At 43.7% G+C, this 27,195-nt stretch overlaps 1 protein-coding gene and 1 pseudogene across 1 annotated transcript; both read right to left on the bottom strand.

Moving 5' to 3' along the window:
- Nucleotides 1-232: 232 nt before the first annotated feature.
- On the bottom strand, nt 233-4,842 carry LOC135528050 (uncharacterized oxidoreductase YccK-like). The gene is made up of 8 exons (XM_064956819.1): nt 4,677-4,842; nt 4,300-4,412; nt 3,595-3,695; nt 2,745-2,831; nt 2,325-2,472; nt 2,099-2,178; nt 1,818-1,911; nt 233-1,017 (listed from the first exon to the last, which is right to left on the bottom strand). The coding sequence occupies exons 2-8, from the start codon at nt 4,409-4,411 to the stop codon at nt 611-613; spliced, it is 1,029 nt and encodes a 342-aa protein (XP_064812891.1). The 5' UTR covers nt 4,412; nt 4,677-4,842; the 3' UTR covers nt 233-610.
- A 7,548-nt stretch (nt 4,843-12,390) lies between these two features.
- On the bottom strand, nt 12,391-26,155 carry LOC135527437 (uncharacterized; annotated as a pseudogene).
- Between the last annotated feature and the right edge of the window lie 1,040 nt (nt 26,156-27,195).

The following is a 27,195-nucleotide window of genomic DNA, read 5'->3' as shown; positions in this document are numbered from 1 at the left end:
TCCCCAGACAGGCCTGCCCACATCTTCCACCGTAGTAATCCTCAAACAAACACAATACTGCAAACAAAGGTCCACCACAGACCACAAACACAGAGACATTTCCATCTTTTGAGCAATGCAACAGAAATAACTATTTTCTCCTTGTCTGAAGAGATGTCATGAAAGAGTACAGGAAGAGGATTTTTCAAAAATATCAATAACTATTGTGCGTATTGTAAATTAAACAAGCTGCTTTAGGTCAAGATCTTGTTTTACTTAAAAGCCCTTTCCATACACAGAGACATGACGCTATATACATTACATTCTTAATTATATGGGTACAGGGTAACATTTATTACATGTTGACTATTTTTTTGAATAAAAGTAAAATGCTGTATATCTGTGTGCCCTGTCATAGTTCATGCTGTCATTCCCCCTCATGCCCCTCCCATCTGTCAGTTTCAGCCCCCCATGCCTTCTCTTTCCACATTTCCTTCTACTCCTGCCATCCTCTAACTTCCCACCATCATCTATACACACATTTATTCACACAGTTACATGTTCTTCCTCCAGTACCCCATCTCTACTTCCCTCCAACCCAGATGCTCTGGTCCATCTTCTCTATTCTCCTCTAGTTCCTGTACTCGTCTCCACAATCTCCGATGAGGCTCATGAGGTCACACGAGCGCTGCAGCACGCCGTCGATGGTGCGCAGGTCTTGCGCCGTGAGCTCCAACTCTGGGCTGCAGCTGTGCAGGGTGTCCTTGATGTGTTCTGCCCCAGCAACACCGAGACGACAGCCCACGATGACTCCAGCCACTGCTGGTCGGTCCAGAATGTAGCGGGTAGCCACGTTGGCAATGGAGCAGCTGTGGCCCTGGGCAACACTGTCCAAGACAACCAGCAGCTCCTGGAACAGCCCCCATCCTCCCCAGCCATCAATCACCTTCTTGTATTTACTGAGGGAGGCAGTGTTGAGCTCCACCCTGCTTGTAGGCTCCGCCTTCCCCAGATAGCGCTCTGAGAGTAGACCACCGGCTGAGAAATAGAGGGGGGACCGAGCGATGGAGGTTTAAAAAGATGGAGGGAGGGGTTGGATAAAGAAAGAGAGACAGAGACAGGGTAAAGATGAGGAAGAGAGGAGATAGGGTGAAGAGGGAAGCAGAGAAACAGCAGAGACGCATTGTCAGTTTGGACTCCATCTTAGATTGCCACCATTTTATATCACTACACCCCACATTGCAAGAGTCAATACGGAAAGGATTTCTAAAATCTCTAACGCTATATTAAACAACTTGCTAATTTCAGTAATACTAATAACCATAATGCATCAAAGCAAAGCATGCAGTATCTCAGATTTCTTCCCCAATATATCTGGCGAGAGTACGTTATATTTTTCATTGCGGACTTATGCGAGAGTCAGTCATTAGCAGATCAGAATATCAAGAATACCATGGCTAGAAGGAGCGCTTATGGGTCTGTCTAAAGTTATGTGATTTACGATGTGATTTACGATATAATATCGTAAATCACATAACTTGAAAAAAAAACAGACCATAACCGGTCACTAAGATTGCAACAGTAACTGTGAGCTAGCCTGGTCTAGATCTATGGGTCAGATGGGTAGGCTAAACCCCATACAGACCTGGGCCAGGCTAACTGGGACCTAATCCAACCTGTCACCACTGACTCTCTCAGGGCAGTGACATGAATGCTTGTGCTTCTTCATCCTCTTAAATGGCAAACGCCTGATGATCTAGAGCAGCCAAAAAGCAGCAGTAGAAGTAGAGCCGTGGCCGTGATGACTTAATCCCATACGACCTCAGACCGGTCCTCACCCAGAGTTCCATAGGTGAGGAGCTGGATGCCGTGAGACAGGCAGATCGCCTCCATCTTAGCAGCGGGCCGCTGGTCAATCAGAGAGTACTGCACCTGGGAGGAAACATCCCTGGACATTAATACTGGACATACTGAACGCTGACACAGACTAATGTACTGAACATGCACAGATTTCACAATACTCTATAAGGCACAAGGAAATTGCCTCCCATTAAGCTTGTGAGAAAGCGAGAGAAAGACGGAACAAACAAATGAGGGAATGAGGGAGCAGGCACTGTACCTGGTTACTGGAGATTCTGATCCCTTTGTTTGTGATCTCCTCAAGCCTCTGAGTGTCAAAGTTGGTAAGGGCCAGCTCTCCTGAAGAGTAAGAAAATAAGGAGTACATCTAAACTTGACAAACAGGCACAGCTCATCAACAAGTACACAAGGTACATGGCTGAACTGTGAATCTTAACAAAGCTTGTGTGCATGGGATTAGTAAATGGTTATATAAGATAACCTACGTATAAGTCCATCCTGCTGCAGGTCAGACAGGTGCCCCAGGGCATGCAGGTATCTATCATCGCTGTAGTCCCACCAGTGGAACTGCACACAGTCCAGAGAATCCACCTGCATACGGGCCATGGAACGCTGCAACGCCTTCTCCACAACCTAGTGACGAGACATATTAAAGATGTCTTCACCAGGCGTGACTTATCTTACCCTGTTATGGCTGGTGACGGTGCAGGCTTTTGTTGCAGCCTAGTGACATAGGTGAACCAGAACAGACACCTCAAAATAGAATCAGATAAGGGAGTCTCTCACATAGCTGAACGTTGTCCTGAGACACTGTCCTCAAGCAGTTCTAATTGTTAATTGGTGGGTGTGATGGTGGACAACTTGCAGGATGATTTTTCACACACTAGTCTGTATTAATGACTCACCTTGCGGTCCATTGGTCCAGGTCGTGGCACCCATTTGGTCAAACCTTGCAGGGGTGCTGCAGCATCACAGCTGGGTTTCCATTTCCGCTAGAAAACAGAACGCTACAATTACATTCCGTGCCATCTGTGAAAAGACACTGAAATGTATTCATAAAATGTACTCAGTCTGGTTGTGTACCACACTTCATATAATAACACACTCAGTCCACATAATCTCCTCAAAGATCTCAAGACACTTTTCAGTCAGATGTGAGAGACCATATAAATCTCTCCGTTTCACACGTGAGAGCAGATGTATCTAGTTACAGACAGGTGATTCAACCCTCAGAGAGGTTGGTGTTGGGAAGCATTCTCAGAGGACATTATTCCAGGTGTCAAAACACATCCAAGTCATAATCGTGTGAGATGCAGCGTGCCTGGGCACCGACAAGGTCTGAAACCCATAGGAATCAATAAATGAAGATGCAAATAAAATCTTCATATTAAAACCATTGTTAATGGTGAAAAAAAAAGAGTGTGGGTGTAAGAGTGCATCTGACAATGTGTGTATGACTATGGCTTGATGTGTAAGGGCTTTTTCATGTGTGTGTATAAGTGAGTGAGAGAATTTACTGATCTTCCATACGCAATCTCTCCCCTGATTCTTGAGAGCGAGACTGAGCAGCCCAACCGCCGAATAGCAACTGTGCTACATTAGCTCCCTCCTGTGCCAATTCAGGGGTACTGCTCCACTTGCACACACAGATCTGAGATCAATGTTCATACAATCTACAATATGTACATACACTTTCAATCCAACAGGTTCATAATCTGGAGTTTGTGTGGTGTAGGCTACAACAACAATTCATACCTGGCTGTTGAAGCGTCCAAAAATCTCCTCCGCTGGTCCATAGATATCTGCCATGTCAAAAGTTGTTAGGCCAGCATCAATATAAGCTTGCATCGCCTGCACTGGAATAGGAAAAGGAAAAGGGGGTTTGATAATAACTGTTAGGGAAATAAAAATTGTGGGTAAAAAAAAATGCTATAATAGGCAGCATCATCTAAAAAAAAATGTATTTACATTTTTCCATTGAAACTGTATGGAACTGATAAGCTATAGCCAGCAGCATACTACCCTGGATCTCACTGCTGGCTTACTTCAGAAGCTAAGCAGGGTTGGTCCTGGTCAAACCCTGGATGGGAGACCAGATGCTGCTGGAAGTGGAGGGCCAGTAGGAGGCACCCTTTCCTCTGGTCTAAAAAAAATATATATCCCAATACCTCAGGGCAGTGTTTGGGGACCTGAGTAGGGTGCTGTCTTTTGGATGGGACGTGAAACGGGTGTCCTGACTCTCTGTGGTCATTAAAGATCCCATGGCACTTATTGTCAACCCTAGTGTCCTGGCTAAATTCCTAATCATTCATCCTGTGACTGTAAATTAGAATTTGTTCTCAGTTAAATAAACTGGACAAAATATTGTGTGGGGCACTCACTCATATAAGACATTAGCTAGACACTTAAGGTGTGAATAGATTTGATTTTGAAGAAACTTTTACCCTATTTTCAGTTTACCTGCTTTGGGATGATCCACGGGACCATGAGCACCTGATACCTGCCACATGCCGTTCAGCATGCGGCAGATCTCCAAGCCCCCTGCCAGCCTAACTTTGGGCACTTGAGCCATCCTAAAACAAATGCAGGATAGTAAACAGACTGCATTCCATTCTAAATTAAACCACTATCTAGATCAAATGCTTTCAACATTTCGGGTTGTGTACTTCTGTTGAACTGACATCATAACTAAATACAGAAAGTAGCTGGTTCGCTTAAACTCGACATTCATCGTACGGTTGTTGATACTTCCAGCAGCTTAGCTGTTATCAAAGTGAACTCCTTCGACGAAATACATAACTGGGGTATGCAAAATGATTTACTAAAATATTATTTACCTTTCTTTGCGATGTAGTTACTGTGTAGATGGTTTACACAAGACAGCCTCGGAGTGTGTTGAGCTAACTACGGCTAACTGTAATAAAAAAAAAACATTACAAAACATGTTATGCAGTTTATGCATGTCGTTCTGCTTCTTCTTCGATGAGGTTTAACCGCGGTTGGTATCTAATAAATGTTGCATTACCGCCACCTACTAGACTGGAGTATAACTCCCTTATTAACCTTTGCTTAAAAAAATTGTTTAAAAAAATATACATATATACATAAACTGCTCAAAAAAATAAAGGGAACACTTAAACAACACAATGTACATCCAAGTCAATCACACTTCTGTGAAATCAAACTGTCCACTTAGGAAGCAACACTGATTGACAATACATTTCACATGCTGTTTTGCAAATGGAATAGACAACAGGTGGAAATTATAGGCAATTAGCAAGACACCCCCAATAAAGGAGTGGTTCTGCAGGTGGTGACCACAGACCACTTCTCAGTTCCTATGCTTCCTGGCTTCACTCTAGTGGTAGCATGAGACGGAGTCTACAACCCACACAAGTGGCTCAGGTAGTGCAGCTCATCCAGGATGGCACATCAATGCGAGCTGTGGCAAGAAGGTTTGCTGTGTCTGTCCGCGTAGTGTCCAGGGCATGGAGGCACTACCAGGAGACAGGCCAGTACATCAGGAGACGTGGAGGAGGCCGTAGGAGGGCAACAACCCAGCAGCAGGACCGCTACCTCCGCCTTTGTGCAAGGAGGAGCACTGCCAGAGCCCTGCAAAATGACCTCCAGCAAGCCACAAATGTGCATGTATCTGCTCAAACGGTCAGAAACAGACTCCATGAGGGCCCGACATCCACAGGTGGGGGTTGTGCTTACAGCCCAACACCATGCAGGACGTTTGGCATTTTCCAGAGAAAACCAAGATTGGCAAATTCACCACTGGCGACCTGTGCTCTTCACAGATGAAAGCAGGTTCACACTGAGCACATGTGACAGACGTGACAGATTCTGGCAGATTCTCGCTTCGCGTTCCTAGGAAACTATGCAGTTTTTTGTTTTTTTACGTGTTATTTCTTACATTAGTACCCCAGGTCATCTTAGGTTTCATTACATACAGTCGAGAAGAACTACTGAATATAAGATCAGCGTCAACTCACCATCAGTACGACCAAGAATATGACTTTCGCGAAGCGGATCCTGTGTTCTGCCTTTCAACCAGGACAACGGAATGGATCCCAGCCGGCGACCCAAAAAAACGACTCCGTAAAAGAGGGAAACGAGGTGGTCTTCTGGTCAGACTCCGGAGACGGGCACCTCGTGCACCACTCCCTAGCATTCTTCTCGCCAATGTCCAGTCTCTTGACAACATGGTTGATGAAATCCGAGCAAGGGTAGCATTCCAGAGGGACATCAGAGACTGTAACGTTCTTTGCTTCACGGAAACATGGGCTCACTGGAGAGACGCTATCAGGGGCGGTGCAGCCAGCGGGTTTCTCCACGCATCGCGCCGACAGAAACAAACATCTTTCTGGTAAGAAGAGGGGCGGGGGCGTATGCCTTATGGCTAACGAGACGTGGTGTGATCACAGAAACATACAGGAACTCAAATCCTTCTGTTCACCTGATTTAGAATTCCTCACAATTAAATGTCGACCGCATTATCTACCAAGAGAATTTTCTTCGATTATAATCACAGCCGTAGATATTCCCCCCCAAGCAGACACATCGATGGCTCTGAACGAACTTAATTTGACTCTTTGCAAACTGGAATCCATACATCCGGAGGCTACATTCATTGTAGCTGGGAATTTTAACAAGGCTAATCTGAAAACAAGACTCCCTAAATTGTACCAGCATATCGATTGCGCAACCAGGGCTGGCAAAACCTTGGATCATTGTTATTCTAACTTCCGCGACAAATATAAGGCTCTGCCCCGCCCTCCTTTCGGAAAAGCTGACCACGACTCCATTTTGCTGATCCCTGCCTACAGACAGAAACTAAAACAAGAAGCTCCCACGCTGAGGTCTGTCCAACGCTGGTCCGACCAAGCTGATTCCACACTCCAAGACTGCTTCCATCACGTGGACTGGGATATGTTTCGTATTGCGTCAGACAACAACATTGACAAATACACTGATTCGGTGTGTGAGTTCATTAGAACGTGCGTTGAAGATGTCATTCCCATAGCAACGATTAAAACATTCCCTAACCAGAAACCGTGGATTGGCTGGCCATGCTTTCCTCCTGACTACCCCATACCCGGCCAAAAGCTCTACTTGCCCAAGCCTCCCCAGCTTCTCCTTCACCGAAATCCAGATGTTCTGAAAGAGCTGCAAAACCTGGACCTGTACAAATCAGCTGCCATTGTTGCAACCCCTATTACCAGTCTGTTCAACCTCTCTTTTGTATCGTCCAAGATCCCTAAAGATTGGAAAGCTGCCGCGGTCATCCCCCTATTCAAAGGGGGTGACACTCTAGACCCAAACTGTTACAGACCTATATCCCTCCTGCCCTGCCTTTCTAAACTCTTCGAAAGCCAAGTCAATAAACAGATTATCGACCATTTCGAATCCCACCATACCTTCTCCGCTATGCAATCTGGTTTCAGAGCTGGTCATGGGTGCACCTCAGTCACGCTCAAGGTCCTAAACGATATAATAACCGCCATCGATAAAAGACAGTACTGTGCAGGTGTCTTCATCGACCTGACCAAGGCTTTCGACTCTGTCAATCACCACATTCTTATCGGCAGACTCAATAGCCTTGGTTTCTCAAATGACTGCCTCGCCTGGTTCACCAACTACTTCTCAGACAGAGTTCAGTGTGTCAAATTGGAGGGCCTGTTGTCCGGACCTCTGGCAGTCTCTATGGGGGTACTACAGGGTTCAATTCTCGGGCCACATTTTTTCTCTGTATATATCAACGAACTCTTGATTCCCTGATCCACCTCTACTCAAGACGATACCATTCTGTAAACATCTGGCCCTTCTTTGGACACTGTGTTAAAACCTCCAAACGAGCTTCAATGCAATACAACACTCCTTCTGTGGCCTCCAACTGCTCTTAAACTCTAGTAAAACTAAATGCATGTTCTTCAACCGTTCGCTACCTGCACCTGCCCACCCGACTAGCATCACTACTCTGGACGGTTCCGACTTAGAATATGTGGACAGTTACAAATACCTAGGTGTCTGGATAGAGTGTAAACTCTTCTTCCAGACTCATATTAAACATCTCCAATCCAAGATTAAATCTAGAATCGGCTTCCTATTTCGCAACAAAGCCTCCTTCACAACATCGCCAAACATACCCTCATAAAACTGACTATCCTACCGATCATCAACTTCGGTGATGTCATCTACAAAATAGACTCCAACACTCTACTCCGCAAACTGGATGCAGTCTATCACAGTGCCATCCGTTTTGTCACCAAATCCCCATACACCAGCCACCACTGCGACCTGTATGCTCTCGTCGGCTGGCCCTCGCTACATATTCGTCTCAAGACTCACTGGCTCCAGGTCATCTATAAGTCTTTGCTAGGTAAAGCTCCGCCTTATCTCAGCTCACTGGTCACGATAACAACACCCACCCGTAGCACATGCTCCAGCAGGTATATCTCACTGGTCATCCCCAAAGCCAACACCTCCTTTAGCCACCTTTCCTTACAGTTCTCTGCTGCCAATGACTGGAGCGAATTCCAATAATCACTGAAGCTGGAGACTTATAATTCCCTCACTAACTTTAATCAGCTATCTGAGCAGCTAACCGATCACTGCAGCTGTACATAGCCCATCTGTAAATAGCCCATCCAATTTACCTACCTCATTCCCATATTGTTTTCATTTACTTTTCTGTTATTTTGCACACCAGTATATCTACTTGCACATCATCATCTGCACATCTATCACTCCAGTGTTCATTTGCTAAATTGTAATTACTTCGCTCCTATGGCCCATTTATTGCCTTACATCCTCATGCCATTTGCACACACTGTACATAACGTTATTTTCTTCTATTGTGTTATTGACTGTACGTTTGTTTATTCCATGTGTAACTGTGTTGTTGTTTGTGTCGCACTAATTTGTTTTATCTTGGCCAGGTCGCAGTTGTAAATGAGAACTTGTTCTCAACTAGCCTACCTGGATAAAAAAAGGTGAAATAAAAAAAGTATTTTTTTTTGTTGTTGTCACGAGTCAACGTAAACACATTATTATTTGGAGTGGTAAACCTTATTTGGAGTGGGAAAGCCTCATCTGTCAAAACACACTTCAGTTTATCCTCACTTATTTTGATGTCCAACTCTCCAGTTACATTTGAACTCGGAAGTTTACATACACTTCGGTTGGAGTCATTAAAACTAGTTTTTCAACCACTCCACAAATTTCTTGTTAATAAACTAGTTTTGGCAAGTCGGTTAGGACATCTACTTTGTGCATGACACAAGTAATTTTTCCCAACAATTGTTCACAGATTATTTCAATTATAATTCACTGCATCACAATTCCAGTGGGTCAGAAGCTGACACACACTAAGTTGACTTTGCCTTTAAACAGCTTGGAAAATTCCAGGAAACAATGTCATGGCTTTAGATACTTCTGATATGCAAATTGACATCATTTGAGTCAATTGGAGGTGTACCTGTGGATGTATTTCAAGGCCTACCTTCAAACTCAGTGCCTCTTTGCTTGACATCATGGGAAATCAAATAAAAAAATCAACCAAGACCTCAGACAAAAATTGTATACCTCCACAAGTCTGGTTCGTCCATGGGAGCAATTTCCAAACGCCTGAAGGTACCACGTTCATCTGTACAAACAATACTACACAAGTATAAACACCATGGGACCCCGCAGCCGTCATACCGATCAGGAAGGAGACACGTTCTGTCTCCTAGAGATGAACATAATTGGTGCGAAAAGTGCAAATCAATCCCAGAACAGCAGCAAAGGACCTTGTGAAGATGCTGGAGGAAACGGGTACAAAGGTATCTATATCCACAGTAAAACAAGTCCTATATCGACATAACCTGAAAGGCCACTCAGCAAGGAAGAAGCCACTGCTCCAAAACCGCCATAAAAAAAGCCAGACTACGGTTTGCAACTGCACATGGGGACAAAGATCGTACTTTTTGGACAAATGTCCTCTGGTCTGATGAAACAAAAATAGAACTGTTTGGCCATAACGACCATCGTTATGTTTGGAGGAAAAAGAGGGAGGTTTGCAAGCCGAAGAACACCATCCCAACCGTGAAGCACCGGGTGGCGGCATCATGTTGTGGGGGTGCTTTGCTGCAGGAGGGACTGGTGCACTTCACAAAATAGATGGCATCATGAGGGAGCAAAATCATGTTGAAGGAAAATCATGTGGCTATATTGAAGCAACATCTCAAAGACATCAGTCAGGAAGTTAAAGCTTGGTCGCAAATGGGTCTTCCAAATGGACAATGACCCCAAGCATACTTCCAAAATTGTGGCAAAATGGCTTAAGGACAAAAAAGTGAAGGTATTGGAGTGGCCATTACAAAGGCCTGACCTCAATCCCATAGAATATTTGTTGGCAGAACTGAAAAAGCGTGTGCGAGCAAGGAGGCCTACAAACCTGACTATGATACACCAGCTCTGTCAGGAGGAACGGGCCAAAATTCACCCAACTGTATGTAAACTTCTGACTTCAACTGTACACGTTTCTCATTGTCATGAGAATTTTCTATCCCAATGATAATAACTGACAATCAATAGCTCTGACCAATCCCCGAGGTTTGTAAGACCATGGGTATAACAATAATTAGTCAAAGACTCAGTTTATACAAAAGGTTAGTACAGTTTATTCAGAGAACGTTCTAAAGTCAATAATACAAAGACATCCATTTTATAGCTGCGCACATACTTCCACACAAACAGCAGATATCATACGCACATACTGTCCTGCCGACAAAGATTCGGGGAGGCCGTGAGAATCACTCCCCATCCTCCCTCAAGATAGGGAGACCCTGGGAAGTACTTTCAGTGGCCCCCAGCCAAGGTCGGCACCGAATCTTGCTCAGACAGTCTGTTTTTAAGATACTATACTATGCATATTGTACAGATATATTGTTATACCCTAATTCTGACTAAAAACTACACTCACGGATATATAATTCTACTAACTAAAACCACACACATCATTAGAATAATCTCATGATCCTAATCAATTTCATACAATCATATGGTTTCATGGTGGAATATTCTAATCATTCATTTAAACATAGAAATCCCAACTCATCTGATTCAGTTTTCATAGAGCTTACAATTTCCTCATCTGATAAACCTCTACTACAACTTTATGTATCTTAAATTGGTAGTGATAATTCCCAATATTCTGGGTGTCTGAGATTTGATTGAGCTGGACCACTGACACTCCATCATATGAAGGTCATATGCATCACCAAGAGCAGGGCAGGCCAGGGCTATCCATTGCAATGTGTAATGCAGTGTAGCCTAGTTTTATTTACAACGTCCCAGCACCGCAAAAAAAAATAATCTTGGGAAGTTCATTTTCATACAAATAAAACTTTGCCCTGTGGTTCTCCGAACACGCACCACGTATAGCCTAGGCCTATAGCCTAGTATAAACAATGGGTAATTTGATTGAGACCACATTAAATATAGGCACACTTGATATTGCACACCCAGCAGGGAATCAGGTATGATGGGCAGCACACACATCACCATACATACATTTTGCTTCGGCACCTAGAATATTTTTCTCTCTATAATCCAATATGTAATTCATAGGCAGGTATGTAGTGTATTGTATTGGGACCAATGGAGTGGGTGGACTCAATGTTGCTGCCATAACACTAATATGCTGACCAGACCACTCGCATGCATGTTGATTTTGTCCACCCACACCAGACACAATCAGGACACGCAGGTTTAAATATCAAAACGAACCCTGAACCAACTATATTAATTTGGGGACAGGTCGAAAAGCATTAAACATTTACGGCAATTTAGCTAGCTAACCTTCTGTTGCTAGCTAATTTGTCCTGGGATATAATCATAGGGTTGTTATTTGACCAGAAATGCACAAGGTCCTCTACTCCGACAATTAATCCACAGATTAAAGCATAAATCAAGTTTGTTTCTAGTAATCTCTCCTCCTTCAGGCTTCTTCTTCGGACTTTCTATGGAAGTTGGCAAACAACTAAGGTGCATTACACCACCACCCACTTGACTTGAGTATGGACCTCAGTTCATCTTTCAATCACCCACGTTGGTAAATGCTCCTAAAAACAATGAGATGGGAGAGGCAGGACTTGCAGTGCATCAAGCTTCACAAATATAGCCAAGTTCTATTTTAGGGCATGATTACGCAAACGCTCGTTGACGTGCACGAGCAGCGTGGATGAAATGACTGAATAACATCTGTACAGTGGTGTACGTCCGAGGAATGTTCACAGCATGCGCGAGTGACTGTTCACAGCATGCGAGTGACTGCTCTTTGAAGGTTGATAATAACCTAATCTCTCTTGGATAGACTACATCAACATAAATGGTAATCAAGCATTACACAAAACGTTAGTAATGGGTTAACCGGGATTAATAGTAACCTGTAAATAATTGTGTACTCAATGCTGTACACAACTTTTAGATGTGCATTCATCAATAGGCCTATACATACATAATTCACGCAGACAACAAAAATGAGAACCTGTAAAATACAGAAACATTGAGTGTCTTTATTTTCCATACATTCCCCAGACATTTCAATCTGGTAGAGGTAAACCCAACTAAAGATAGCTGTTCATGAGAGGTTGGCAATTGGACAGAGCACAAAATGAAGGTTCAGAACGCAATACCAGTAGCTTATGTGAAATCGAGAGATTTGCATTTGTTTAACACAATCCCCCTCAAAATAAGACCATGAACACAATCCCCCTCAAAATGAGACCATGAACACAATCCCCCTCAAAATGAGACCATGAACACAATCCCCCTCAAAATGAGACCATGAACACAATCCCCCTCAAAATGAGACCATGAACACAATCCCCCTCAAAATGAGACCATGAACACAATCCCCCTCAAAATAAGACCATGAACACAATCCCCCTCAAAATGAGACCATGAACACAATCCCCCTCAAAATGAGACCATGAACACAATCCCCCTCAAAATAAGACCATGAACACAATCCCCCTCAAAATGAGACCATGAACACAATCCCCCTCAAAATGAGACCATGAACACAATCCCCCTCAAAATGAGACCATGAACACAATCCCCCTCAAAATAAGACCATGAACACAATCCCCCTCAAAATAAGACCATGAACACAATCCCCCTCAAAATGAGACCATGAACACAATCCCCCTCAAAATAAGACCATGAACACAATCCCCCTCAAAATAAGACCATGAACACAATCCCCCTCAAAATAAGACCATGAACACAATCCCCCTTAAAATGAGACCATGAACACAATCCCCCTCAAAATAAGACCAAAGTCTCAAATCCATTACATGATTAGAATAAATTGATACATTCAAGGCATTGTTAGTTTAAAGTGACTAGAATAAATACACAGAGAAATTATTGTAGTGTGGACATTTCACTATTACATAATTACAAAATTCTTAAATATGTAATAGTGAAATGTACAGGCATAATGTCAGGAAAAGAACATACCAGATATAGGCTATGACACTAAAAACACTAACTGCTCGACCCAGTTGAATACAGTATAGGTATCTTACCGTTTCATTGTTCATCACTAGTTAACCTATGGGGAGAGTTAATGTTATCTGTACATCAAATTCAATTCCTAGGCAATTTATTTCAGTACACTTACAACTGACAGAAATTCTCTCTCATTCCAAGGTGATCCAAATTAACCTATTTGTGCAACTTCCATAGAAAAGCAGTTTATCTACTACTCCAACACTACTTGCTATGAGATTGGTCCCCAAGTAAGAGTTCACAGCGACAAGCAACTGAAACCTTACAGTATTAGAGGTAGAAAAGAGGTATAGAAAAGTGCATATTTGCATCGGTGAAATGTCAACCTGCATAAGACCCATTTACAGTAATATGCAAAACAATGTCCATTTTGATTAAAAGTTGTTTGACCAAACAAACCAGAAAATTATTTTTAAAACACCATTCAATATGAACTCATCACTTTATAACACTGGTTCCCTGCTCGCTAGTTGATCCTTGAAGAAAAATTGCAAATACACAGTAGTAACTACAGTAGATAATGGCAAAAAAAATGCTTCAAACCCCAAACAGAAAACATTTAAGAATAGTTGCCATAATACACTCAAAAATATTTGTCCATCTCGCCATATTGTCCATTACAAGGTGTACCAAACATGTTCTTTCCAAAATGTTCCATGATAACCAATATTAATGAACTTCTTAATTACAAAAATAACATTTTATTCAAGAATTAGGAGGTATTATTTCTGTTGTATTACATTTCATGACATGACTCAGCCCTCAAAGCTCAACCCTTGGTGGCAGGTTTCTGTTCCGGCTCATTGTTCAATCATGTCAACTTGGGTGACAATCACCTAATGGGGCAGCAGGTAGCCTAGTGGTTAGAGCGTTGGCCCTGTAACCGAAAGGTTGCTAGATTGAATCCCCGAGCTGACAAGGTAAAATAAATATGTCGTTCTGCCCCTGAACAACGCAGTTAACCCACAGTTCCTAGGCTGTCATTGTAAATAAGAATGTGTTCTTAACGGACTTGCCAAGTTAAATAAAAAGGTTAAAAAAACCTGACTTGCAGAGTGAAGTAAAGGTTACATATAAAAAACATTACGGTAAGAGACAGGACTGATAATGAGAAGTAAAAGGCACTGTTGTTCACCTAATACCTTTTTTGCACTATTGGTTAGAGCCTGTAAGTAAGCATTTCACTGTAAGGTCGACACCTGTTGTATTCAGCGCACGTGACAAATAAACTTTGTTCAGCATGTCTATGACTGTTAAGTAAAGCCATTGGAATTGGAGGTCTTCCCGTCTTTACCCTTCAGTGATTCCCTGTAGATCAGCAGCCTCTCGGTGGTGTGAGGGGGCAGCCGGCTCCTCTTGGCCCTGACGATGCAGGACGCCATGGGGAAAAGCCGGTCAAAGCCCCCTGATGTGGCTGGCACAGCCAGCAGCCTCCTGGCTGTCCTCTGGAGCTGGGGAAACCGTGAGGCATCTCTAAAAAACCTGGGTGGAGCAGTCCCCATGCAGCACAGGCTCTGATAAGTACTGGTCCAGCTCAGACAGCTTCATGGTCTTGGCCACAGGCTGGAGGAAACCGAAGATGGACTTGCGCTTGAGTTTGATGCTGCAACTGTTGGAGCTGGAGGCCTCATGGCTGTCTTCACTCTCTTTCTGCTTCACCAATGGGTTCCAGGAATCCATGTCGGTGACCGACGCCTCAACCAGCGTTCGGACCTGGAACTTGGAGGGGGCGGCCAGTGTGGAGGTGTCCCCCTCCTGCTTGGCGTTGTCGAAGGGCTGGAGCTTAATGCGGGGGTCCAGCACCGTGACAAGGATCAGGTCCCTCTGCAGGATGAGGGGCTGGAAGTGTGTGTGCAGGCCAGATCGGAGCCCCTTGGAGAAGTGGCTGTAGTTGGTGGGGAGGGTCTCCAAGGTCCTGTCCAGGCCGATCAGAGAGGGGATGATGAGGGAGAAGGTGACAGCGTCGCTCTGCAGCACCTGGATGGCCTCCTCGAAGGGCTCCAGCAGGCCGATGATGTCCACCACCTGCTCTCGCTTGGCCCTCACCATGGGCGGGGAGCTGGACGAGTCCTTGGCTTCAATGCGGGCCTGAGAAAGCAGAGTCAAGACCGAGCCCCACACCGCCTCCAGCACCATCTGCCGCATTGACACAAAGGTGGAATTTCAGTGACCACTGTCGGGTGAGGGGGTCAATGACATGCCACACTCCTTCAGCAACACCTCGTTCCAGTAGGCGCTGCGGTGGAAGAAGGCCACCACGTTGTGTACCTGTGACAGCAGGTTCTCCACAACACAAGAGTTCTTCAGAGCCTCCTTGATCACCAGCTGCAGCATGTTGGCAATGCAGCCCACACGGGTGCCAAACTGGATCTCTGAGAAGTCCTCTGTGGGCATCTGGTCGCCTAGGAAGGCCAGCATCTCCTCCTCGTTTAGGTCGCCTCGCTGAGACGAGCACATGATCCTATAGTCGCAGAAGAGGTCATAGGCAGCGATGGTGTGCTTGGCCTCGTTGGTGATAATGTAACCCAGGTTGTTGGGGAACAGGCTGTAACTCAGCAGAACGGCCTCCAGCTCCCGAGCCACGGCCACGTTCAAGTTCAAGTTCTTGTGGCCGATGTGGCGGAAGGCCATGGTGGGCCAGTGGATGTGCCAGTCGTCATCCAAGAGGTGCAGCTGCACGGCGACAATGGGGTCGGCATAGGGGTTGGCCCAGAGGTCCAGGGTGGCGTGGATCACAGCATTGCCTGAGCTGGCCACCAGGCAGGTCTTCAGGTTGCGGATCAGATGGGGCTTGATGGCCTTCTCCACATCATCGTACAGCCGGAGGCCCACGGCACGCTGGGACAGCCTCTGATACTGGGGGCCGATCACAGACATGAACCGCCTGAGCCCTCGACGAAGCTGAGGGGAAGCATGTCCTCCGATATCATCCGCAGTACGGCTTCTGTGATGCTCTTCTGACGCGACTGGTGGGTTGTGGGGACACCGCTAGAGCAGGGGCTGTTGGAGTCCCTCTTGGCTGAGACAGGTGGAGACACCACCATCTTTGGCCTGGCTGGGTGAGAGTCCTTTTTTGGCCTAATGTTTTGAGTGAGGGCCATATTGCCTCATCTACAGAGAACAAAGAAAATGTGCGAAGCGGTTTGAATGTTTCAAGATTATACTGTGAAGAAATTCTCAAATGGGGAAGCATGTGAGCCAGCAGCATACCACCCTGCATACCACTGCTGGCTTGCTTCTGAAGCTAAGCAGGGTTGGTCCTGGATGGGAGACCAGATGCTACTGGAAGTGGTGTTGGAGGGCCAGTAGGAGGCACTCTTTCCTCTGGTCTAAAAAATATCTCAATGCCCCAGGACACTATCCTGTGTAGGGTGCGGTCTTTCGGATGGGATGTTAAATGGGTGTCCTGACTCTCTGAGGTCATTAAAGATCCCATGGCACTTATCGTAAGAGTAGGGGTATTAACCCCGGTGTACTGGCTAAATCCCCAATCTGGCCCTCAAACCATCACAGTCACCTAATAATTACAATTGGCTCATTCATCCCCTTCCTCTCCCCTGTAACTATTCCCCAGGTCATTGCTGTAAATGAGAACTTGTTCTCAGTCAACTTACCTGGTAAAATTGCAAAGAAAAAAAAAGAAAGTGTCTCCACTAGGTTATAATACAGTGTTGGGAAGGTATTCAGACCCATTTCTTTACATTAGTCTTATTCTAAAATGGATGAAATAGTTGTTTACCTCATCTACACACAATACCCCATAATGACAAAGCAAAAACAGGGTTTTAGAAATATTTTAAAATGTGTAAAAAAAAACAACAACAGATATATTTACTTAAGGATTCAGACCCTTTACTCAGTACTTTGTTGAAGCACCTTTGGCAGCAATTACAGCCTCAGAAGACTTCTTAGGTATGGCGCTACAAGCTCGGCACACCTGTATTTGTGGAGTTTCTCCCATTCTTCACTGCATATCATTTCACGCTCTGTCAGGTTTGACGGAGAGTGTTGCTGCACAGCAATTTTCTAGTCTCTCCAGAGATGTTTAATCGGGTTCAAATCCGGGCTACCTCTGGGCCACTCAAGGACATTGAGACTTGTCCCGAAGCCACTCCTGCGTTGTCTTGGCTGTGTGCTTAGATGTCGTTGTCCTGTTGGAAGGAGAATCTTTGCCCCCGTCTGAAATCCTGAGCTCTCTGGAGCAAGTTGTCATCAAGGATCTCTGTACTTTGCTCCATTCATATTTCCCTCGATCCTGACTAGTCTCCCAGTCCCTGCCGCTGAAAAACATCCCCACAGCATGATGCTGCCACCACCATGCTTCCCCGTAGGGATGGTGCCAGGTTTCCTCCAGACGTAACACTTGGCATTCAGGCCAAAGAGTTCAATCTCGTTTCTCATAGTCAGAGTCCTTTAGGTGCATTTTGGCAAACTCCATACGGGCTGTCATGTGTATTTTACTGAGTAGCGGCTTCCGTCTGGCCACTTTACTATAAAGGTCTAATTGGCGGAGGGCTGCAGAGATGGTTGTCCTTCTGGAAGGTTCTCCCATCTCCACAGAAGAACTCTGGAGCTCTGTCAGTGACCATTGGGTTCTTGGTCACCTCCCTGACCAAGGCCATTCTTTCTCGATTGCTCAGTTTTGCCGGACGGCCAGCTCTAGGAAGAGCCTTGGTGGTTTTCCATTTAAGAATGATGGAGGCCACTGTGTTCTTGGGGACCTTCAATGCTGCAGACATGTTTTGTACCCTTCCCCAGATCTGTGCCTTGACACAATCCTGACTCATAGCTTTACGGACAATTCCTTCGACCTCATGGCTTGGTTTTTGCTCTGCCATGCACTGTCAACTGTGGGACCTTATTTAGACAGGTGTGTGCCTTTTCAAAATCATGTCCAATCAATTGAATTTACCACAGGTGGACTCCAATCAAGTCATAGAAACATCAAGGATGATTCATGGAAACAGGATGGACCTGAGCTTAATTTCAAGTCTCATAGCAAAGGGTCTGAATATTTATGTAAATTAGGTATGTTTTTATTTTTAATACATTTGCCAAAATTTCTAACAACCTGTTTTTGCTTTGTCATTAAGGGGTATTGTGTGTAGAATGACGAGGGGAAAAAATAATGTAATTCCCTTTTCCACATTTTGTTACGTTACAGCCTTATTCTAAAAGTGAAGGGGTCTGAATACTTTCCGAACGCACTGTAAATTATACCTGATAGGAGGATAATAGAACACGGGACATATCACTTCTGTTTGTCTCCCACAGACATACACTGAGTGTACCAAACATTAAGGACACCTGCTCTTCCCATGACAGACTGATGTGAAAGCTGTGATCCAATACTGATGTCACTTGTTAAATCCACTTCAAAATCAGTGTAGATGGAGGGGACACGGATTGTGTAGGTGTGCCATTCAGAGGGTGAATGGGCAAGAATTTTTTTTTTAAGTGCCTTTGAACCAGGTATGGCAATATGTGCTAGGCACACTGGCTTGTTTCAAGAACCGCAACGCTGCTGAGTTTCCCCATATGCATCTACAAATGGTCAACCAACCAAACGACATCCAGCCAACTTCACACAACTGTGGGAAGCATTGGAGTCAACATGGGCCAGCCTCCCTGTAGAACGCTTTTGACACCTTACAGAGTCCTTGCACTGATGAATTGAGGCGGTTCAGAGGGCAAATAGGGGGTGTTGGTGAGGTTTTGCAAACACAGTAACAGTCAAGGACATCGCATTCTTACCACCTCTGGAGGTTCAGGCTCCGAGTCTAAAACAACATCACAACGGAAATCCACCTGCAAGCAAAAATAACCTAGTTTATCAAACATCCACTATATTCAAAATGCAACACTTTACATTGTGTACACAAAGCATATACAGGCACCTGTTTTTTGTTTTTGTTTAATGTGAGAAACACAAATGGCTAACCTCTCCCTGCTCCAAAGTAATGGGTGATGGGTTAGTTGAACCATGGTGCTTGTTAGTATGTGAAGAATTCACAGGGCTGACCTCGCCCTGCTCCAGAGTAGTAGTGGGCTCCCGTCATTGTCCATAACATATGCTCCCATCTCTACATTACGTTTGATGGTTGAGTTCCAGTGGTTTTTCATGGCATTGTCAGTCCTGTCAAAGGTAGAAATGTACAAATTCTGCTAGGTCAACATAGGATGTGAATGTGACCCATTTTATTGCATGTGGCAGGGTTTGATATTATTAATCATGACCCACATGCCAGTAAAAACGTCTGGACCAGTTCTAGACCAGTTGATCACGACAGCCACTTGCTCCATCAACATTTTCAGCGCATTTTGGCTGTTCAGTTTGAGATTTCTGTGCACTGCTGCGATCTTCCATTGGAAACTACTGGGGCAGCATCGGATTCAGCACCACATTGTCGAAAGCACATGCATAAAAGTCTGTCTATTTGAGCAATATGATTGGCTGTTCATTTAACCTCTTGATGCTATGGGGGTGCTATTTCATTTTTGGATGAAAAACATTCCCGTTTTAAACAAGATATTTTGTCACAAAAAGATGCTCGACTATGCATATAATTGATAGCTTTCGAAAGAAAACACTCTGACGTGTCCAGAACTACCAAGATATTTTCTGTGCGTGCCCTAGAACGTGAGCTTCAGGCAAAACCAAGATGAGACGGCATCCAGGAAATGAGCAGGATTTTTGAGGCTCTGTTTTCCATTGTCTCCTTATATGGCTGTGAATGCGAGAGGAGTGAGTCAACCCTTTCTGTCGTTTCCCCAAGGTGTCTGCAGCATTGTGACGTATTTGTAGGCAGATCATTGGAAGATTGACCATAAGAGACCACATTTACCAGGTGTCCGCCCGGTGTCCTGCGCCGAAATTGGTGCGCAAAAGTCAGCTGCCAGTATTTTTCCATGGGATTCAGAGAGGAAAGCAAGCTTCCACGAACGATATATCAATGAAGAGATATGTGAAAAAACACCTTGAGGATTGATTCCAAACAACGTTTGCCATGTTTCGGTCGATATTATGTAGTTAATCCGGAAAAGGTTTGACGTTGTAGGTGACTGAATTTTCGTTTCGTTTCGGTAGCCAGATGCAATGTAGAAAACGGAACGATTTCTCCTACACACAGATGTTTTCAGGAAAAACTGTGCATTTGGTATGTAACTGAGAGTCTCCTCATTAAAAACATCAGAAGCTCTTCAAAGGTAAATGATTTTATTTATTTGGTTATCTGGTTTTTGTGAAAATGTTGCGTGCTAAATGCTACTCAAAATGCTATGCTAGCTTTGCATACTCTTACACAAATTAGTTAATTTCTATGGTTCAAAAGCATATTTTGAAAATCTGAGATGACAGTGTTGTTAAGAAAAGGCTAAGCTTGAGAGCAGACGCATTATTTTCATTTTATTTGCGATTTTCAGAAATCGTTAACGTTGCGTTATGCTAATGAGCCTGAGGCTTTAGTCACGATCCCGGATCCGGGATGGGGAGTTCCAAGAGGTGCACCACCAAGAGTCACAACAACTTCTTGAAAATCAGAGGACAGCATAACTAGTTAAATATTAGACTTAGCTAAAATTATGAACTGTTATTCATTTATATTACGCAGCTTTTAATACATACCATATTAAAACTGTTGCCTATTCGTAGTTTAATAAATAGACACGCTAACCTATGGGCCCCGCATGGCCCAAATGCAACTTAAACTACCCCAGGTCCAGGACAGTAGAAATATAGTTTGGGACAGAAGATTTTGGGTCAACTGACGGGCCGGTGAGAATAAAAGTTCATGCTGGACCCTGCTGTGGCAAATGACCTTCCAGGTACCAGTTTGGCAATCTCAGCCCAACAGTTCCCCAGGACGCAGTGGGCTTTGTAGATGATCAGGTCCTCCTCTGGGGTCCATGAGGACTTCTTCACGTCCGGGTTGAGGTGGTTGTGCCAGCACTCCCTGCACTGCTTCCCCAGGCTGCCCTTCAGGTGCCTGGCCACCATCGCCCACTGCTTGGTCCCATATTTACTCACCAGCTCAATGACCTACAGAGAGACAATGATGTAAGAAGGGGAAGGATAAATAATGGTCTGTGGAAATCATTTTCCTCTTTAAGGACAGCAAACTATCTGTATAATGACATTGGCTTGTTGATGCTCACCTTGTCATCCTCCTCCTTTGTCCAAGTACCCTTGATTATATCTGGATCCAGAGCCTTCATATAGCGGTGCATACATTGGTACTCTGTGCGTCCCAAGAGGAAAGCAACTTTTGTAAGGTTTTACACAGATATGCTCTTATTCATAGTATCAATCCTAACAGGAAAAAAATAGGACTAAAATTATATTCTACAATTAAGCCTGTGCTATATCTGTCACAAATACTCTCTGGTAGGAAGCTGACGATAGTTTTCCAGTCACTTTTTCCAAAGTTGTGCACCAGGATCTTCAGATTATCATCCTACAGGTACAAGAGAAAGAACATACTACTGCACCTGCTAACTACAGAGCAGCTGCAACTATTCTCCTCGTTCTTTATAGCACTTTTACATTAGTCAAGGCTGAGAGCCTCTGGTTAGTGTTTTTACGTTACAGAGGACTATATAAACAAGTATAAAAGGCCATTTTAGCGTTATGGGACAAGGGCTCAAGCTAAGTCTAGATCAGTCGCTCACCTCCTCATGAGTCCACTTCACTTTAAACTTTACAACTCTGCCGCTGTTCCGCCACATCAGAGTCTGTGTCAACACACAGCATCCCGTTTCCATCGTCACTCTGCATGCTGCAAATAAACAAGTATAAAAAGAAGAGACCAGATGAAGGCATAAAACCTTAGCACACCTGGATTCAATCTAATTTGATGTTTAAGTGAGACATGGACTGCATTCCAAACACTTAAAAGACACCTTATCACCTCAGCCCTCAAATTAAGTGGACACTTTTGATGACGTCTGACGAGTATACACTTGCAGGGGCAAGGAAGGAATTATTTTTAAATGCCCTGTCCTTGCCTGGAAATTCATCACTCATTCATCCAGCGATGACTGTTTTCAGCCACCGGTAGCTTTTGGGAGTTTTATATGCGCTACAGTCAATTATGATTGCATGTCTACTTATATGAACTATATCATTATTAATATACACCTACTGTATTATAGCTAGCAAATTATTTAGCTAAATAACGTTAGCCTGCCTAGCTGGAACCTCTGAAGGAAAATGTTTCACTTCTACAATTTCCAAAAGCTAACCAAACAAAAACATCACTTTTACGAGATGTGTTTGTGCCTTCATGTGCATTCATAGCACAATTTATAAACTTTGACAATAGTTTTTACTTACACTTGTATGTAGACTTATCTTAGCGGATGAACAATCATCACGAATTTAATTATGATGCGTTTCAGGCCCCGAAGTGAACAGAATTGTACACTCGCAAAACGAGGGCTGAGGAGGAGTTTGAAACACAGCCATTGATGCGCCCCTCAATTACAAAGTTCCTTCACAGCTACTATCACCTACCAGTCATACCAGCTGCTTTATTGAGCTGAACCTATTCATGTGAACTACCTTGTTCACACTGTAGGCCTTAATTCTCAAATCAGTTTTGCTTTTTAAATCCGTTTTGGGAAACTGACTGTCCGAACAGCAAGTTACAAGTGACCAAATTGGATTTGTGTGTGTTCAGACTGCAGTCATTTGCTGACATGGCAAAGGTATGTCATTTAACGACGGGTGAGTGTGCAGAGTGTAGGCTGATTGGTGGTGGTGCTCCCGCTTCCTTTCACTGAGAACTCAAGGTGACAATTCCTGCCACGGACATTGCTTTGAATGTTCAAAATCATAGTGTAAGAACACTTTCAAAAGCCTCAAAAGAGAAGATGATCCAACTTTCAAAACGAGTCCATTTTGGCTCACCACAGCAGCCAACTAGCTAGCTGTTTAGGTTTCTAGCACATTCACTAAATTTGTTCATAAACTAACAACCGAGTTAGCTACCACTTCATGTTATTGTCAAAACTGTCACCAAAGTAGCTAGAAAGCAACAAGATATGCCAAATAAGTTTAAACACCACTTGTGGGGCAAATCAATTAGATTTGACAAGACGTTGCATGGCCAGAAATCAGATTTGTATCCTTCATAGGTGGCTTGAAATATCAAATTCCATGTGGCTTTTGGCTGTTCAGACTGCAAGAAAACGAACAGATTCTAATCGGATATGCAAAAAAAATGAATTTGAGTCACTTCAAACTGCCAATGTGAACAAGGCTTTATTAAGAGATGTCTCGACTTAATATGGCAGTATATCCTCTCTACCACAAGGTTGATACGCCCGTTTGGACATGTAGAACGCGTGGCAATTTATAACGCTAGGCCTAATACCTGTCTCTCACTGATGATATGATGTCCCCAATGACGGTCGGTACTGTACAGCGCCGACATTCAGCCTGGGCTGGTCCACAAAACCAGCCGACTGGTATCCCTCAGTCGTTCGGGACAAAGCGATCACTACACATGGTTGTTGTAATGCTTCACCTGATTCTGACAAAGTTATCTCACTTCTGACAAAGTTCCAGGTCCATCGGCCAAAAGTAACCATCGCCTTAAAAAGTGCACCCTTTAACAATAGAATGGCTAGGCATGTTATTAACCTTTTAAAAAGCTATTTGGACTAAATAAGAATAAAATACTGCAGCTGCCCTACCTCGTACATCTAGTTTCGTATTGTAATTTTGTAACACACATGTCCTTCAAACTGTGTAATAAGTTTTGTTAGTGTTCACAGACAATGTCCATTTCTTGAAACGCATTGTTGGTTAAGGGCTTATAAAGTAAGCATTTAACTGTAAGGTCTACTACACCTGTTGTATTTGGCGCATGTGACTAAATCAAATTTGGTTTGATTAGAAGCCCACCTACTGTATCAGTCTTGCAAACAATGTAGTTAACTGTTGCCACTAACGATAAAGCCAATCTTCAATTTAGGCGTATCAGTCAAAAGTAATGTCTTCACCAATCAATGACACATGCACAATGCTAACAAAGTGGAACTGTTGTTAGTAAATTGTTGCAAACATGACAGAAAATGTCCAATTGACTGCAACTGGTGGTGAAGAAGAAGCCGGTAACGTTAGCTGATTTGGCCATCTAGCAAACAACTACTAGGCGGCTGCCACTCTACTCTTTATTTGACTCTTATTCTCATCTAGCAATGTGGACGCCTAGTCACTTTACCCTACCTTCACTTAACGTAAACTCACGTAAACTCGTATATCGCCTTGGTCCATACAATTGACCTTATTTTAGCGCCCCAAAAATGTAATACTTCCAGATCAACTGTAATGTCAATACCATTGTAAAGCACAATTTCTCCCCTTTCCAACAAAATCAATTACATGACCCCCACACTGCCCGTTTCTGCATGATTCAAGTAGGCAATGAGCCCCATCCGGTCTTTTTAAAAATGGCAGGTGGGGAAGCTAAACTAATGCGTGATAGTGAGAAGGACAGATGTAGTGTGGGAAAATTGCTTTATTTCCACTCGATCTGTCCAACTTATCACCTTATCGCCACTAAGATGTAAATAAAACACTATAAAGTGTTTATATAACGTGTCATTACATATCTATTTGAAGGTTTGTGTCGAATTTGAATCGGGTTTTTAGGGTGGTGCTTAAGTGATCTTAGAAGTAAACAGCAGCTTTGAGAATGATGATCGCATGCAATGAAGATGAAAAAATGACTAGGTATCCCCCTTACCCCCGTCACTGTCCATTTCTTGTTTTTAAACGATGAGAGAAGTGCTACACCTGGTGGAGAGAGATTAAGAGACATAAATAGTAGCTTTATGCATGCTGTACGTTACGACATGACACGTCAACATGGAGGGTCAGTTTTTTCCAACTTGTCTCCAATACTATAGAGCCATTACTATGTCGATCAACGCATGAATAGAAACCTAGTTCACACCCCCGATTTTGACATCAACACAGTCCCATTACTTTTCTTTGTAGCCTCGTTTGAATGTCGCGGTTACGCACATTTGTACGGAATCGGGCGAGTTTACGTTACATATCTACCTCAAGTACAGCTGCACATTGATCTGGTAATCCCTGTATATAGTATAGCTCCATTATTTTGTATTGTATTGCTCGTGTTAGTTTAGTTTAACTCTACGTCGTTGGAAAAGGTTCGTAAGCAAGCATTTCACTGTCTACACCAGTTGTATTCGGTGCATGTGATAAATACAATTTGATTTGCTGGCCACAATAACAACGGCTTCTAAACGAGCAACAGTTAGCTGGCTAACGTTACCGAGCTAGCTCCCAGCTCACAACCATAATGCACACGAAGTCCCCTGAAAATAACACGAGTGTACAAAAGCCTTAATGTTTTCTGGAATGCAGTGCCAGGTTCCTTGAATAAATTGAAGTGCGTGGCTCCATTTCACTACTGTATGCAATAATATGGCCGATTGGCTTACCCCCACGACATTTCCCCTCGCTTTTCCGTGGGTCCAGCAATCCTCCAAAACCCAACTGTTGCGGCCTTGCCTCACATAACTGTATGTTCTGTCTGTTCAATCGACACTGAACTCTAACCGCAACAAACTACTTTAAGTTACAAGAATGTGCAAGTAAAGTAGCTTGACTATAGAAAACGACTCCACAACTCATATGTTTCAATATCTGTCTCGAGCCCAGCGCATTTTTTTGTGTGCAGATTTTCCCGGGCAAGAGGGGGTTTGCAGAAGGGTACGTTCCAGACCATCAACCCTTCGCATTCTTCTTCTATGATATCATGGCGGTCCACAAACAAACGTTTAAAGTGCATGCGGCCACCTACTGTTTATTTCATTTTATTTAAACTTTATCTAACCAGGTAGGCCAATTGAGAACAAGTTCTCATTTACAACTGTGGCCTGGCCAAGATAAAACAAAGCAGTGTGACAAAAACAACAACACAGAGTTACACATGGGATAGACAAACATACAGTCAATAACACAATAGAAAGATATATATACAGTGTGTGCAAATGTAGTAAGAGGTAAAGGCAATAAATAGGCCATAGTGGCGAAATAATTACTATTTGGAGTGATAAATGTGCAGATGATGATGTGCAAGTAGAGATACTGGGGTGCAAAAGTGCAAAAACAACAAAAATAACAATATGGGAATGAGTTAGATGGGTGGGGTATTTACAGATGGGCTGTGCACTGGTGCTGTGATGGGTAAGCTGCTCAGACAGCTAATGCTTATAATTAGTGAGGGAGATATAAGTATCCAGCTTTAGTGAGTTTTGCAATTCGTTCCTGTCATGTCTTGTTATGTCTGTTCCTGTCCTTTCTCTTCATTCTCTCTCTCTGCTGGTCTTTTTAGGTTACCTTCTCTGTCTCTCATCCCTCAGCTGTTCTACATTTCCCCTAACTAGCTCATTCTCTCTTTCCCCACCTGTTCTCTCTTCCCCCTCTGATTAGGTCTCTATTTCTTTCTCTGTTCCTGCTACTTTCAGTGTCTGATTCTTGTTTGTGTTTTTTGATGCCAGAAGCAAGCTGTCGTCTCGTTTGCTTCCACCTTGTCCTGTCCTGTCGGAGTCTGCATGGCAGGTGCATCCTGCATTATACTACGTTCTTTTGTTCCATTGACTACGTTGGAAGAGGATTTATGCCATTCCTGTTTTTTATTAAAGAACTCTGTTTTCTGTTAAAACCGCGTTTGGGTCTTCACTCAAGTTCATAACAGAAGAATCAGACCAAGAATGGACCCAGCGGCTCCGGACCCTTTTCACTCCGCCGTCGAG

Source organism: Oncorhynchus masou, chromosome 33 (genome assembly GCF_036934945.1).
Source record: "Oncorhynchus masou masou isolate Uvic2021 chromosome 33, UVic_Omas_1.1, whole genome shotgun sequence".
In the NCBI taxonomy this organism is placed as follows: Eukaryota; Metazoa; Chordata; class Actinopteri; order Salmoniformes; family Salmonidae; genus Oncorhynchus; species Oncorhynchus masou.
Note: the sequence above shows the minus strand (reverse complement) of the source record. Positions and strands in the feature narration are given on the sequence as shown.

Bases quoted from the DNA above. Each gene is read 5' to 3' on its own strand.
- LOC135528050 (XM_064956819.1), bottom strand. From the start codon at position 4,411: ATGGCTCAAGTGCCCAAAGTTAGGCTGGCAGGGGGCTTGGAGATCTGC. The intron at 3,696-4,299 runs GTAAACTGAAAA...TTCCTATTCCAG, and splicing joins CGTGGATCATCCCAAAGCAG to TGCAGGCGATGCAAGCTTAT. The intron at 2,179-2,324 runs GTAGGTTATCTT...CTTACTCTTCAG, and splicing joins GCAGCAGGATGGACTTATAC to GAGAGCTGGCCCTTACCAAC.